At 34.0% G+C, this 17730-nt stretch overlaps 1 protein-coding gene across 1 annotated transcript; it reads right to left on the bottom strand.

Moving 5' to 3' along the window:
- Positions 1-6894: 6894 nt before the first annotated feature.
- Positions 6895-8900, bottom strand: LOC139517367 (uncharacterized). Its single transcript, XM_071308335.1, has one exon. It carries the CDS (start codon positions 8856-8858, stop codon positions 6987-6989), a length of 1872 nt encoding a protein of 623 aa, XP_071164436.1. The 5' UTR covers positions 8859-8900; the 3' UTR covers positions 6895-6986.
- Positions 8901-17730: the final 8830 nt, after the last annotated feature.

The raw sequence follows: 17730 nt of genomic DNA, 5'->3' as shown, positions 1-17730 counted from the left end.
CCATTGTGGTCTTTGTTGCATAGAGGAAAGCATTTGGGGCGAGACGTGTGGCATAGGCATAGGAATCATTCCAGTGTGAGTGTTTGGCGTTGAACACATCTGTTGACTTTGACTTTGACTTGGAAACATATTATTTGGATTATGGCAGTGAAAGTTAGTGTCTTGTGAAAAGCTAGACTGATTCATATTGTTCATCATATTTTCTTGCAATACACGTTTTAAATCGCCGTTATCCAAGTGAGTACTGATTAACTGTTTGTTAACATTTGTAATGTCACCTGTTTTATCGCCTTCCTTAGTATATTTTGATTGAGGTTTACTTTTTTTTTGTTTCACCTTCTTTTTCATTGGTTTCTTTCCATCGGGATCATTTGTAGCACTATATATTGTCACTTGTGTTACTTACATTGTTTCTTTTCTTCCCCTTATTGGGCATATTTCACATATAAAATCATATTTTAGTCTCTCGACTAAAAACCTCGACTGTCCATTACATGTCACGTGTTATATATTATTGTAGAGCCCAGGTGGTCGTGTGGTCTAGCGGGACGGTTGCAGTGCAGGCGATTTGGTGTCACGATATCACAGTAGCATGGGTTCGAATCCCGGCGAGGGAAGAACCAAAAATTTGCGAAAGCAAATTTACAGATCTAACATTGTTGGGTTGATGTTTAGACGAGTTGTATATACATTATGTACACAGCCATGTATCACCATCATTGATGGCGATCCGATGGATACATCTGTTGTAGAGTTGTCACTGACTCAGACGTATATACCAGCGAAAGCTCTTTTATTGAGAGCCCAGGTGGTCGTGTGGTCTAGCGGGACGGCTGCAGTGCAGGCGATTTGGTGTCACGATATCACAGTAGCATGGGTTCGAATCCCGGCGAGGGAAGAACCACAAATTTGCGAAAGCAAATTTACAGATCTAACATTGTTGGGTTGATGTTTAGACGAGTTGTATATACATTATGTACACAGCCATGTATCACCATCATTGATGGCGATCCGATGGATACATCTGTTGTAGGGTTGTCACTGACTCAGGCGTACTTATAAATATAATTATTTTCTGTGACTGTATCTTACATTCATTTGTAGGATCCTTTACTATAGATAATTTAGCTGATCTGTAACAATAACATCTTCATGCCTTATATATCATGTACTGCAGTACGCTACTAGATTAAAACTGACGTGGAAAGGTAACACACGGCCAGCGAAAGCTCTTTTATTGAGAGCCCAGGTGGTCGTGTGGTCTAGCGGGACGGCTGCAGTGCAGGCGATTTGGTGTCACGATATCACAGTAGCATGGGTTCGAATCCCGGCGAGGGAAGAACCACAAATTTGCGAAAGCAAATTTACAGATCTAACATTGTTGGGTTGATGTTTAGACGAGTTGTATATACATTATGTACACAGCCATGTATCACCATCATTGATGGCGATCCGATGGATACATCTGTTGTAGGGTTGTCACTGACTCAGACGTACTTATAAATATAATTATTTTCTGTGACTGTATCTTACATTCATTTGTAGGATCCTTTACTATAGATAATTTAGCTGATCTGTAACAATAACATCTTCATGCCTTATATATCATGTACTGCAGTACGCCACTAGATTAAAACTGACGTGGAAAGGTAAGCTAAAGCTCTTTTATTGAGAGCCCAGGTGGTCGTGTGGTCTAGCGGGACGGCTGCAGTGCAGGCGATTTGGTGTCACGATATCACAGTAGCATGGGTTCGAATTCCGGCGAGGGAAGAACCACAAATTTGCGAAAGCAAATTTACAGATCTAACATTGTTGGGTTGATGTTTAGACGAGTTGTATAAATATATAGATATATATACATCTTGCATATAATATTTGATTAGGACACGTATGTAGAATGCTTACGAAACGGGATTGCTGCGTACCAACGAATTAGCTGATTGTATATTAATCATCGGTGCATTCGGGCATTTAAATGCATTTATTGTTACTTAAAAATCAAGCCATGTTTAATCTAAATTTCAGCTGTGACCGGATTGCATCATTTAATGTGAACACTTTACCTCATTGTTCAAAGACGACTTCTTCAAATACATTGCAATCAAATATATTTCATTTTTGTTAAATCGTTGACAATACGTAATCTGCTACGTATAACTTAACTGTTTATGCTATATCATATCTTTTTTTTACAGTATTTAACTTGCGTCTAAAAAAGTATAACAAAATATAAAATTCCAAGGCAAATTTTAAAAAAATGGAGTCTTTAAAAACTGACCATATCAAATGCTATCAATCAACGGAACAGGCGAAAAACAACTACATTATTCTTGACTTGATACAGGTATATTTTCAATAATTGGAATATAACAAATAACTTTCCATTTCGAGTTTTCCTCGGAGTTCGATATTTTTGTTATTTTACTCTCTTCTACACTTTACACAAGTATAAGCATTCCCCACTCCAAACGAGTTGGTCCTGCTTTTATTCGTTAAAAGAATGACCTGTCAAGATACAAAAAATAAAGTAAAATCACAAAAAAAAACTCCGAGGACAATTCAAAACGGAAAGTCCCTAATCAAATGACAAAATCAAAAGCACAAACACAAACACATCAAACGGATGGACAACAACTGTCATATTCCTGACTTGGTACAGACATTTTCTTATGTAGAAAATGGTGGATTGAACCTGGTTTTATAGCTAGCTAAACCTTTCACTTGTATGACAGTCGCATCAAATTCCGTTATATTAACAAAGATGCGAGAATAAAACAAAGTATGTTGTCTAAGGAAGGGATAAATCGTACTTGTAAAAAACGTGATTCAAACACACAATTCTCTGAAAATAAAGTTTTAAAGTTGCTTGATTTCGTGATTGAAATCCTATGTGTTACGTTTAGGGGATGTGTTTTTCAACAAACAATTGCCACATCCGTTCGAACCAACTGTAGTCCTCTTCTTAGCGACGTGTTTCTTTATTCATATGGGCTGACTTCTTACAATACCTTATTAGGCAGAAAGAAAATAAGTTACCAGTATCCTTTAACTTCACTTTCCACTTTATATATGATGTTCTTTATTACATAATTCAAAATTTTGTGACTGCGTTTAACGCATCTATCCCATCACACATCGGATAAAGGATACAACAGATATACTTAATTTTGCCTAATATTTTGACCTACATATCGAAATTGGCAATATTGGGCGAATGAAAACAAAACTTTGGGATAAAAGAGTTTCCATTTCTTTATAGCAACATTCCAGCAGTGGAGAATATATCTCCTAGTTGATACAATATTCCAGGGTTTGTATTTCCTACTATGATTTCCTTGATAGAGGTTTGATGCTCACAAAGAAGGTATATCAAATCAAGAGTTCAAAATGGTGGAATTGAAATCATTATAAATATTACGGACGGCATTATAAGTTGGATGACCGTTTTGGAATATCTGTTTCACATATGACAACGAATATACGCCAATTACTACAATTCTATCCCGTTTCTCCGAATGTGACCTGCCGATTGGAGTTTGCACAAGCATGAGCAACACGAGGGTACCACACATTAAGCAGTACCTGCTTACCCTTCCGGAGCACGTGAGATCAACCCCAGTTTGTGGTGGGGTTCGTGTTGCTCAGTCTTGAGTTTTCTATTTAGTGTTTTTGTGCTGTCTGTTTGCCTGTTGGTCTTTTTCTTTTTTAGCCATGGCGTTGTCAGTTAGTTTTCGACTTATACGTTTAAATGTCCTTTTGGTATATTTCGCCTCTCATTTCAGATAATTTTCAAATTAAGAATATAGCATACACAATATCTGTTTTGTCATGCCAGTACTAAGCTCTGGCTAATGATACCCTCTGGTAGCAGATACCAGCAGACGTATCAATCCAGCGGTATTAATCACATAATGGGCACCAACTTATTGCACCGGATGCGTATTTTGACATTTTGAATGTCTCTTTTGTGGTGTTCGAGGTCAAAATACTTACAAATAAAACGTATCTAAAACTAAAGGCAAGGAATCAGACCTTTAAATAATGGAAATGCATTAAAATTTTCCTTTCTCATGATTGGAATCTAATTATGCAAATATGTTATCATTTAATGTCAAATATGTTATCTTTTAATGTATAATATGTCATCTGTTAATGTCATATATTTCATTAAATATGCGAAATTGCTTTTTCTTAAATATTATGAGGCACATCAACCAAATTTTAATGCAAAATCAAGGCCAATGAAAGTTTGAATAAAATTGTTCAAATAAATATTTATCTTTTAATATTGAAAATGCAAATTTATTTGTTACGTGTAGCTGTAGCTGTAGTAAACAGCAACATCAAAATTGCTCTATTTTGCCAGAGATTGCAGACTTTCTCAAAACGTTCTGTATCTCTGACTGTTTATGACGTCTTAACACTAAATCCATTGGCTGTTGGATGTGTACTCTCAGATCTGTATCTAGTGTCTTTTTGTTGTTGGGATGTTCAAGTACCCGGCCACGTCCAATTGTATTTTTGTCCATCTGACGAGTTGAGCCTTTTTCAACTAATTTTTAAAGTTCGTTCTTATGTTGTACTGTTATACTACTGTCCCAGTTAGGATGAGGGTTGGGATCCCGCTAACATGTTTAACCCTGCCATATTCTGTATGTATGTGTTTGTCCCAAGTCAGGAGCCTGTAATTCAGTGGTTGTCGTTTGTTTATGTGGTACATATTTGGTGATTTTTTTTCATTTTTGTGTACATAAATAAGGCCGTTAGTTTTCTCGTTTAAATACATTGTCATTTCGGGGCCTTTTGTAGCTGACTATGCGGTATGGGCTTTACTCATTGTTGAAGGCCGTACAGTGACCTATAGTTGTTAATTTCTGTGTCATTTTGGTCTCTTGTGGAGAATTGTCTCATTGGCAATCATACCACATCTTCTTTTTTATATTCATTTTAATTTGTTGAATTGTTGGTGTGATATCTATACATTTTTTTTCTTGCTAGGTTTTTCATACCAATATTAAGATGAAGATTGTAATTTAATGCTACTGCAGCGTGTCAACTTTTTTTTACAAGAAAATTGCGTCTCTTGATAGGTTTCCTACTTCGGACAGACACAAATGTACATTTCAAGTAAATGGCAGTGTTTGCTTCCTTCCTCGATGTACGATAAAGTTGTAGCAACCAAGAAAACACATTTTCTAATTTGTGTAAGAGAAATATTTGAAATTCAAATTTCAATATTTAAATTTACTATACATTTTTATAACGTAGAACAGCTTTAAATCCGTTTCCGCAGATGCTTGTATTTTGGGAACAGTAAACGTAGTTATGAGTTGTTGTATTGATATCAGCCAATAGCGTGATTGCAGAAATTTGTTGATTTCAAAAACAGTCTTATTATTAAAATAATTACAATAGATGTATTTTCATTATAATATGTTATTCTGATTGGCTAACTGCAATCTCGCGTTATTCCTCAATCAACTTCATTATGTACAATGAAATTTATCATTTATGCTGACACGAGGTCCACAATAAAGTGCAAAGATAAATTAAATAAAAACTTGATAAAAATCGTGTTTTCATTATCCTAGCTAAAAAAATGTAACTATAAGTATTGAATGCTTCTTTTTTTATAACTTCATAGGGTTGTAAAGGCGTTGACCGTGCGCACATTTTTAGAATGAAGCGCTTCCTCGGTCAACGCTTTTACACCCCAATGAAGTTACAAAAAGAAGCATTCAATTCTTGACGATATTGTGTAATTGGGTTTATGGTTCAATCACAGACACACCTTTTTTTCACTCATATTATCCCTTTATATTAATTTCTAAAAAAAAAAATATCACAAAATCGTCATAGGTATTTAAAAGTGACGTTTAATATCAGTCTGTTCTGAAGAAATTTATAGTTCCATTCAATTTGTTTTATACAGGAGATATAGAATACTCAAAATGCAGATATTTGGTAAAATAAGTAACTGTTTGTCCTAAACCTTTTATCGTGATTTGACGGATACTGTATATTTGACGACTGAGCAAAAATTAATAGTAGAGACGATATGCTTCCGAAAGGTATAAGATATAGCCGCCGTATGTTTTGTGGGTGCATAAACGGTTTGTACCACCAACCTTTCAATTAATCAGATAGTTAATTTACTATAACAAACATAAAGTTAAAAACTATTTTGTTTAAACGCATTACTAGTTCCACAAATCGAAAATGGAAAGAAGTAAAGCAAAAGCCGGGCGAGGAATCAGACCTTTCAATAATGGAAATGTATTCAAATTTTCATTTCTCATGATTTAGATATCTTAACTTAAGCTTAACTTCATTCTAATTGTGCAAATATGTTATCTTTTAGTGTCCTAGTTTTCATTAAATGGACACATTGGAGTAAAAAATGAAATTTGTAAGCTGAGACGTTTCCTTGAATTGGTGGAAAATCCGATTAATCATTATAATGACGTACTAAAAAGAACTCTGATGCATATATTTAAAACAGAATAGTTTTCCTGTCTAGTCATTGTTAAAGGAAGATAAAATTTGATAACGACCACATAACATCCTAATATGAAAATTAAGAAATTAATAGGGAAGATGTTGGGTCCTCATCGGACGTCAGTAATAGGGATGATGTTGGGTCCTCATCGAACGTCCTATTTTCTTCGGAGATATTACAAAAATCATGACAAAATGAAAAACGAGTTTAAACACGAGTAGGTCGATTTGTTCTCAAATATCCTTTGATTAGGATTATACTTTTGAATTGTAAACAGGTCTTCTTCGCTCAACAGTCCTTTGAGTGTGAATATAACACTGGCATAATATTGATGGACGTTAAAAGAAACAAGGAAATTAGGAACATTTCTTACAACATTTCCAAAGGCCCAAAATGTTTATTTCTATATATTTAAATTGTATGTAGCTGTTTGAATTTTTTTAATTTTTTTTTCGTATAAAAATATGAAATCTTTCTAATTTATGTATCAGGGTTTTCTTCCACTGGCTGTAGCCATTCTACGCCTTAATGAAAATAAAGCACTTTCCTTTTCCTGGTCTCTTCTCATTTGTTCTTTAACCATTTTATGTGCATCTCTAGAGCTTAGAAATTTGGCTGGAGCATCAATACTTATTTCCGAAAAAGTATCGCTATTAGAAACTGGAGTAGATCTAGAGGGGAAACGGCGGTTTGGGGTTCTAGATCTTTTTGGCAATTTACTTAAAGATCCATAGCCTGTTGCGAAACTCAAGCTACTCTCAGATCTACTATCTGGTCTTTTGTTTTCTACAATAAGTCTCATTGGATCTGTCGGTGATCTATTGGTATGCATGTTTTCCTTATATTCCCGAAAAGACATTGAGGATGCAGATCTGTTTAATGGTGAAGGTGAGTTATCGTCAATGAATTTAACTCTGTGTTGGGAGGATGAATGTTTATCCATGTGATGGTCATTTTGAGAGGGTGGTCGAATGATAAACACTGAATCATTAGAAGATGTCGTTTGACCCTGAGCCTTCTTTGATAACACGCCGCCGAGGGGTCGAGGAGTTTCATTTTTACCCCAAGCCTCCATGACGACTTTTATTCTATTTTGAATACTCTCCATATTATGTCGCTCTAAATCTTGATGAAGTTGTCTTTTTAAATTCTTTTCGCTCAGAATGGGATCACCATCAACATTATTTACTTTATTCCGTGATGATGTTCGTGGCGAACATTGAGGACTTGTTTCATTATGTTCTGAAGTACCATCTTTAGCGTGCGATTTTCCATCCTGTTCATTAGTTTCTTGTCGATAGTTTCTCAAAACAACTTTATAATGCTTTGTTTTTCGATTCCTTGCATCCGACATAATTTCTGACACTGTTGTCTTTTTAACTTTATGCCCCAAAAGAGATTTCATTATAGGTATTTTGTTGTTAACTTTCATATCAGACGACACAGTAGGTGTTACAATTGATGTTCGTTGTCTGACTAATGCCATCTGTTCCTTGTTAGGATCTTTTGCCATAAAATATGCTTGAATTGCATTAGGTTTATGTATAGCCGGTGCCGGCTTCATGATGAATTTCCCGTTCTTTTCTTTGAGTTTAACACATGCTTTTCCATGTGAAAGATGTTCGAATGCCTTAGCTCTAATCATAATTTTTCTCGCCTTTGTTTGATCTAATTTCATATCAACGTGACCATCAATACCTGGTTCAAGGTCTTCAATTGGCATGTCATCCTCATTGCGCTCATTTACGACATTTTTCAATTGATCCCAAGCTGCATTATTTGACTGCTTTTGTGGTTGTGGTTCAGGTTCGGCTTTCCCAAGCAGAGTGTTAGTAAGTTGAAGGATGTTCATACTTTTCATAGCATTACCAATAGCACTTCCAAATACATTTGCTGTATTAGGAACTACGGTATTTGGACGCACTTCGTCCTCTACAACTGGTTCTTTGGTATCCTCCTCACCTGGCACTGCGACAACTGGAGCTGTTAGAGGGCGTATTTCCACTCCAGATACTGACGACGGACCTATTAAATCCTCGTCTATTATCATGTCAAGACCCCAAGGAGTGAAATTACGATAGTCATCAAGTATAACGGGTGACATTCTTACAAAATTCTCCATTAATTTAGACCTATCTGCGGTTGCCTTTGAGAAAAGATCGGCACCATCAGACCTGTACAATGAGTACTGACTGTTCAACAGTTTCTCTTTACGTAGTTGTGTAAATACTTTTCTAACTTTCTTTTCTTCTCTCAGATGTTCATTCATGTCTTTGATAAATTCATTATAGAGTACTGAAACTTTCTTCTGATATTCTTTTAAAGCACTTGTCGATACAGCCATGGTGTTATCTTGCATGCTGATATCGAATCCATGATCTCTAGCTAGATTTGGTTTCTCTTCCACAGCAGTCGCTGAAAAATACGATTAATGGCCACATTAGATAACGAAATACAAAGACAAAACAAAAAAAATGATATCATATTTATAAATGGTGCGCTCCCTTTGAAAGATTGCAAGATAATAGTTGATCTTTCTATAAAAGCAAACTGCTTCTTTTATTTTGCTTTTCTCAAATTTAGTCCTGCTATATATACCCTTTAACTTGTTTAATTTAAAGAGCCGAATTCATCCATTGTTCTTTACAATATCAGATTAAAGGAAAGACACTACATGTTTTTTTTAATTCTTCAACTCGATCGATAACGATACATTTGTACCCGTTGACCACTTACAGTTGCTTCGAGTATGCTTTCCGCATATGTTAAACGAAACATTTGTTTTCTGTAAATTCCAGTTCAACCACTATGTTATGTACAAAATTAAGTTTTCATCTCTGTTAAGCAAAATTGACTGTTATTCGTTTTCTCTGTTCTTTTCAGGTTGATTGGATTTTTCTGATCTCGAAAGTTTTCAGACCAATGATCTCGAGCAAACCTGATGCACAGGATTTTTAGAAAAGTACGTGTCATGTATACATATGGAAAATGGAAATATACGATCTTTTACTAACATTTGATCTGTTTCGATTTTTCGGTGGATACTTTTAACAATAACATATATATGTTTAAAGATGATATTATCTTAGAAACGTACATCGGTTTCATACTCTTTGTAATCAGTGATGTAAAAGTAATTTTGAAAATAAAGAGTTTAACTCTGTTACATGTAAATTGTTTATTTCAATCAATTATAGTTTAGATTTTTTTTTTAATCTAAAATTTACCAGCATTTCTGGAAAAATATTTTGTACATTGATCTTTCAACTAAAATAAGTTAACTGAAACGGATTGTTTTACTACCTACATACGTTTCAAAATCACTAAAAAACAATAAGAACAAATACAATTACAATTTGCTAGTTTAAATGTATCGTATAATGTCTTTTCATAAATCCTGCCTTATCTTATCTTATTTTGAAATGCCAATGTTCTTATACATTCTTGACTTTAAAACTTGCGTTCATCATTAATTATAATCCAGAAGAGCGCATCGGAGGCATAAAATTTATCAAGTGATATTTGTTTAATTGAATTAAATAAATAAGTTATTTTTCGCTGATGCTTAGAAACAATACATAATATTCCAAAACTACTGATATAAAGTCAATTGAAAAGTTTAAATTTGACAGCACTCACGTTAGACAAACCTTTTATAATGTCCATGAATATGATTATCAATTATAATAAACAAAATCTTCATATCAACAATTTCGATAACATCCATGCACATTTTTTGTGTATTGCATAATTATGTTATTATCATACCAGTAACCACTATTAACGTATTCTATGAAAAACTATATCACATTGCTATAGATTACTCACCCATATTTTCGACTAAGCAGGGAATTCCAAATTTCAAAGAATATAATTAACGGACACTGATAGTTGTAAAAGAATAATTGATGTATGATCCATTTGAAAAAACAATTTTGTTTAAAGTTTAAAATTAAATAATCTGACTTAACCTCCTTTTAGTAAAATATTTAAAAAGCATTAATGTAGAAAAACGGATTAAGAGATTACGGTACTTTGAAACATTGTGTTCCTAGGGTTTACATAAATTAAAAAGGTCGTTATAATATGTCAGCTACTACTATAATATTAAACTACTTTTATTTAATTACAAACTGTTTGCACCTGCTGTATAGATATATTCACATATATTGGAAAATACTTACACTCTTTAGGAAACAGTGTTTTTTGCATGTTTTTTTTCTTTTTTTATTTTATCAAAATCTTTACACTACATGTATTTATATCTTTTTCACGTGTGCTAATAGTTTTATTGGATATATACACTTTTTTAAACTGTATTCAGCCTAATGGCGGCGTTAAACGGAAGCCGTAGTGTTATGGTGTTTAATATGACTGATTAATTCCGCCCTATTTTGAAAAAAAATATTAGTTAAACCTCTAGAGTTCAATTCCAAAATCTACTTGTTAATGGTTAATTTCTTGATAAGTGGATAATAAGTATAAGGTTATATATACATGGTAAGTTAAGTGTTTTATGTCATTTTATGTCATTTTCAATGTCAAAGGGGCGCCATGAACTTTCTAAAATAGGTATGATTGACATAACATATTCGGTCTACTCGTAGTTTTTTTTTATTAACAAAAATATGATTAGCTTGAACTTAACAAAAAAGAAACTTTACTTTCATCAGCTTTATAAAACAATATTTATACATCGCGCTAAACAATACTTTAGCGCTCACTCGACCAAAAAGTTTGTATTGTGACTCGCAGAGCTCTGATATTGCACGACATTATATCTATGTACTTTATGTTGTTTTCTGTCAAATGTTTGGAACTTGGAAATTAGATCGATTACCAACTTAAATTTTTCGATTTTTCATTATCTTTTTAAAAGTTCTACGTGTATACAATTTCTATTAAAAATCGCCGAAAAATCCATTGACGTACATTTTACCTGTTACTTTCAGGATGAATATACGAATTTCAAATTACAGTAACGTTAATTATTTCAAACCGAGAGCTACAAACAGAAACTACTTCTTCCTTTGGTTTAATTAAATTCAACATGTTTGATTTTGAACAAAAATATATGACATTAAATCAGCCTTATACCACAAACTCGTTTAGTTATCGACACAGAATCCCAAAGATGCTACTTTATACCAAGCATGATCCCTATGTATACATAATCACCAATAATCAGTATTATTGTTAAACCTTGTCTATGTGTTGACAGTTATGACGAGGGTTTATGTTGCTCAATCTTTAATGGGGTTTCTATGTTGTGTTTTGTATAGTGTTGTACCTTCAGAAACACCAACTTAGAAAACTACGTTTATTCTCTCATAAGTCATTGTCTATCACATGCACCTTCATATACTCTAAACCAGAAATCTAAATAAGGATTTATTTTCTAATAAGTCAATTGAATATTACAAGTACCCTTCGACAGACCAAATCAGAAAATTTGTTTCTGCTGTGTTCCCTCAAAGCTCAATGGTCTATTGCAATTACCTTCAGACACACCAAATCATACAGCTATGTCCTCTTTTCCTTTCTCATAAGCCTCTCTGTTGTTTATCACAGTTACCTTCAGATACACCACATCATAAAGCTATGTCCTCTTTTCCTTTCTCATAAGCCTCTCTTTTGTTTATCACAGTTACCTTCAGACACACCACATCATAAAGCTATGTCCTCTTTTCCTTTCTCATAAGCCTCTCTATTGTCTATCACAGTTACCTTCAGACACATCAAATCATAAAGCTATGTCCTCTTTTCCTTTCTCATAAGCCTCTCTATTGTCTATCACAGTTACCTTCAGACACACCAAATCATAAAGCTATGTCCTCTTTTCCTTTCTCCTAAGCCTCTCTATTGTCTATCACAGTTACCTTCAGACACATCAAATCATAAAGCTATGTCCCCTTTTCCTTTCTCATAAGCCTCTCTATTGTCTATCACAGTTACCTTCAGACACACCAAATCATAAAGCTATGTCCTCTTTTCCTTTCTCATAAGCCTCTCTATTGTCTATCACAGTTACCTTCAGACACACCAAATCATAAAGCTATGTCCTCTTTTCCTTTCTCATAAGCCTCTCTATTGTCTATCACAGTTACCTTCAGACACACCAAATCATAAAGCTATGTCCTCTTTTCCTTTCTCATAAGCCTCTCTATTGTCTATCACAGTTACCTTCAGACACACCAAATCATAAAGCTATGTCCTCTTTTCCTTTCTCATAAGCCTCTCTATTGTTTATCACAGTTACCTTCAGACACACCAAATCATAAAGCTATGTCCTCTTTTCCTTTCTCATAAGCCTCTCTATTGTTTATCACAGTTACCTTCAGACACACCAAATCATAAAGCTATGTCCTCTTTTCCTTTCTCATAAGCCTCTCTATTGTCTATCACAGTTACCTTCAGACACACCAAATCATAAAGCTATGTCCTCTTTTCCTTTCTCATAAGCCTCTCTATTGTCTATCACAGTTACTGTCAGACACACCAAATCATAAAGCTATGTCCTCTTTTCCTTTCTCATAAGCCTCTCTATTGTCTATCACAGTTACCTTCAGACACACCAAATCATAAAGCTATGTCCTTTTTTCCTTTCTCATAAGCCTCTCTATTGTCTATCACAGTTACCTTCAGACACACCAAATCATAAAGCCATGTCCTCTTTTCCTTTCTCATAAGCTTCTCTATTGTCTATCACAGTTACCTTCAGACACATCAAATCATAAAGCTATGTCCTCTTTTCCTTTCTCATAAGCCTCTCTATTGTCTATCACAGTTACCTTCAGACACACCAAATCATAAAGCTATGTCCTCTTTTCCTTTCTCATAAGCCTCTCTATTGTCTATCACAGTTACCTTCAGACACACCACATCATAAAGCTATGTCCTCTTTTCCTTTCTCATAAGCCTCTCTATTGTCTATCACAGTTACCTTCAGACACACCACATCATAAAGCTATGTCCTCTTTTCCTTTCTCATAAGCCTCTCTATTGTCTATCACAGTTACCTTCAGACACACCACATCATAAAGCTATGTCGTCTTTTCCTTTCTCATAAGCCTCTCTATTGTCTATCACAGTTACCTTCAGACACACCAAATCATAAAGCTATGTCCTCTTTTCCTTTCTCATAAGCCTCGTTATTGTCTATCACAGTTACCTTCAGATGCACCACATCATAAAGCTATGTCCTCTTTTCCTTTCTCCTAAGCCTCTCTATTGTTTATCACAGTTACATTCAGACACACCAAATCATAAAGCTATGTCCTCTTTTCCTTTCTCGTAAGCCTCTCTATTGTTTATCACAGTTACATTTTGACTCACAAACTCAGAATGCTGCGTTCTGTTGTATTCTCTCACAGTGGAATGGTCTATCACAAACAATGTTGACATTTTTGCCTATTATGTTTGTTTTGCTCCCACATTCTTGTCAATATAATGGAATTGTATTCGACTGTCATACAGGTGAGAGGTTTGGCTAGCTATAAACCCAAGTTTAATCCACCATTTTCTACATAAGAAAATGCCTGTGCCAAGTCAGGAATATGACAGTTGTTATCCATTGAATTTCGCTTGATGTGTTTGAGCTTTTGATTTTGCCATTTCATTAGGGAATTTCCGATTTGAATTTTCCCCTGCGTTTGATATTTTTGTGATTTTACTTTTCCCAACGAAACTGTACATAAGTTTACTAGTAATGGCAAATAAGAATAAAATGTTAATAAGAGTACTGCTTGTTTATTAGGCGAAAACTTCAAAAAGTCGAAAAGAAACGAGACTTTCCTTATTTTACCAATCATATTTAATATATATGTTCAGGCTTAGCTAAAATGAAAACCACCATATACAATCTTAACCTATAAAAAAGAAGATGTGGTATGATTGCAAATGAGACAACTATCCACAAAAGACCAAATGACACAGACATTAACAACTATAGGTCACCGTATGGCCTTCAACAATGAGCAACGCCCATACCGCATAGTCAGTTATAATAGGCCCGATAAGACAATGTAAAACAATTCAAACGAGAAAACTAACGGCCTCATTTATGTAAAAAAAAAATGAACGAAAAACAAATATGTAACACATAAACAAACGACAACCACTGAATTACATGCTCCTGACTTGGGACAGGCACATACATAAATAATGTGGCGGGGTTAAACATGTTAGCGGGATCCCAACCCTCCCCCTAACCTGGGACAGTGGTATAACAGTACAACATAAGAACGAACTATACAAATCAGTTGAAAATGGCTTAACTCATCAGATGGACAAAAATGTAAGTGGACGTGGCCGGGTTTTTATACATCCCGACACAAAAAGACACAATGACAGATCTGAGAGTACTCGCAGTTATCTGACAGCTAGTTCAAAGCCACTAACAACTAATAAAAAAATCATGCATCTAAGACTAAACAATCCATCCTTACACATCCAACATCCAATGGATTTAGTGCTTCATGTTATTTTGAAAAGTCAAAACCAGTTAATACTATACATGTTTTCATAAATGACGACAAATTTAATGTAGTATTATACCATTACTATAAATAGCCTATGTGTACATGTCACATAACTGATTCTTGTTTTATATGTGAATGTGGAATTTATATCGCAACCACGAAAAAAAGATGCCTTGTAACAATTTTATTGTCAACGTTTAATTGGGGGCTCTAGCCTAAACTATGAATATATGTGAAAGTTTTTTGTTGTTGTTCAGAACAGCATTAACATTTTGAACATTACTAATATATATATTACCAAATGTCATTGATATATATGCAATTGATAAACGTACTGCCTTCAACGTAAAGCCTTGGGCCGCGCTGCAAAATTAGGAGGCCACACAATGACCAGTGTCACGGTCGTCACTCGGCAAACTGAGATATTGGTCGGTTAATCTACCTGTGTATGTGGCTATCTAGCTTCGACAAACGATCTATAAAATGTGTAAGGGTTCCGCGGAACCCAGTGTCTCGCATATTTTAGCAGTTAATCGCAGGCTCAACAAAAATGAGGAAAAAAATAATAAAAATATTCCCCTCGATACCATCTTTTGATTGTAAGAAGCTTAATTCTGTCCAAGTTTGGTAAAAATCCAGATTAGTTTATGAATCTAGTGAATGTTTTAAAAACTAGTACTTTAACTGCAGACTGTACGTAATGTTAACTGGGGAGAAAAACTAAGTCCGTTTTAAATAGGTAAAATACGGATAAACAGGTACAAAGTTATAACAAAATTTCCTTCTACGGAAAAAATGGATTTTTTTTTTACAAAATTTACCTCCGGATATAATAACTTGAGTTATACCACATTTTAGTGAATATTAGGGGAATAAAGTCTGTTAATGGGTTGGACAATTTAAATTGTGTCAGTGAAGCGTTATTTAGCCACGACAATAGTTTTGCTACCTTCATGTTTTCCCATTGAAAACATTGTCGCCGTAGTCATCAGCGTCAGTATGATCTTTATCATCGTTATCATCTTCTTCATGTTCATCATCTTCAATAAGTTTAAGAATGGTGTCATCAGCTAGAACATCAGACGAGTTGGCTTTTGATTCAAAGTCTTCCATCTATATTTTCTGTTCCTATGATTTTTATTTTTTCGCTTCATGCTAAAATTAAAAAAAAAAAAACAACATTTTACTTACTGGTGTTTAGTAACATGTATACGAAGTTTATCTCTGATTTATATACTGGTTACCAATGTATATATGAAATATTGGTGTCATTCATTACAATGAAACAGAATCGACATGATAATGTATATGTGACCATTCTTGTATAAAATTAATATTACTTTAATATTACACTTTTTGAAACCATTTATCAATTTTCAATTTCCATTCTCTAAATTTATATTTCATTGTTCATATGTTGAAACTTGTTTCTGTTATAATTAAGCCACTCGTCTTGAGCCTACCAATTTGTTCCGATAACACCCCATATAGCAATGTATTATACTTTTATTGCCATTCATAACTCTCGTCCGACCCATTAACAGACCAGTAGCCCTTTTCACTGAAAAAATCTTAAGTGTAAAATTTATCGTAAGTCTAAAATATTCCTTAACAATTCAACTAAATATTTGTATCGTAAGATTAATTTTACTCTCAAGATTTTTTGTGAAAAGTGCTACTGGTTTTTAATAAAAATTAATTTATGTCACCAAAAATCAGATTTTCGTGTAGATTTTTTTTCACATATTGATATTACTATGGAAACATACCAAAGATACATTGCCAAAGTCATCTGCAGAAACCATTATGAAATGCAACACACTTTATTATCCGAACATATATGTTATTCTTAAAATTGTTTGAAAATAAGGGAAACAACTTCGGAATGTGAGCGTTCTGCTTCAAACAGCGAGCTCGGGTTACTAATAAACATTTGTTCGTGCAACAATAGTCTAGGATCGACTAAGTGTACTTGCACTGATGCAAGTGCCAATTTAGATTTAGAACTTGATGTGGTCGTTGACATGATTGCACGCAGGTATCCAAGAAATTAAAATTAGAATCAATTTTATAAATCATGTGTAACTTGTTTATTCTACAGTTGTTACTATTTTCATGAAATCAATAAAAAAAAGAGTTTTAATTTAAGATTACAAAAGGTGACCACCCCCTGACAAATTCCTGGATCCGCCCCTGTTCTGCCAGGAAACATTACATTCACTCTGTGGTTAAAGTTTTTAAAATTTTAATAACTTTCTTAAACTATCCTGGATTTGCACCAAACTTAGACAGAAGCTTGTTTATGTTCATAAGATAGATATTACAATTATGATATATTTACTAATGCCAATTTATTTTTAGAACCAAAATGCTATTTTGTGTCCTTTAAATGATATCTAAAAATGTTTTTTTTCCGCCTTTTATCCAAAAAAATGCTATGCATATACGCATGATTAATACCACATACTTGCATGATGCCTGTTAGGCTGTTAGTTTTACTGAATACTGCGCAGACTATGAAATGTGTTTTCAGGTGAAAAATGTTCTATGATAGATATTATTTTGGCAGACATTTTTTTATTTTTATTTGATTCTTACAATATGCCAAAAATCGGTATATTTAATAGAGTTTAACATTAAATTGTGCGTTTTACTCTCAACAGACGTATAAACGATACGATTAACGGACCAACCGCCCATGTAGTCAAGCAACACTTTAAATACTTATTTTTCCATGATACGTTTGGGTGA

The sequence above is a fragment of the Mytilus edulis genome, chromosome 3 (genome assembly GCF_963676685.1).
Source record: "Mytilus edulis chromosome 3, xbMytEdul2.2, whole genome shotgun sequence".
NCBI lineage: Eukaryota > Metazoa > Mollusca > Bivalvia > Mytilida > Mytilidae > Mytilus > Mytilus edulis.
This window is presented reverse-complemented; position numbering and strand designations above follow the sequence as displayed.

Excerpts from the sequence above, each read along its gene's own strand:
- LOC139517367 (XM_071308335.1), bottom strand. The coding sequence starts at position 8,858 with ATGCAAGATAACACCATGGCTGTATCGACAAGTGCTTTAAAAGAATAT.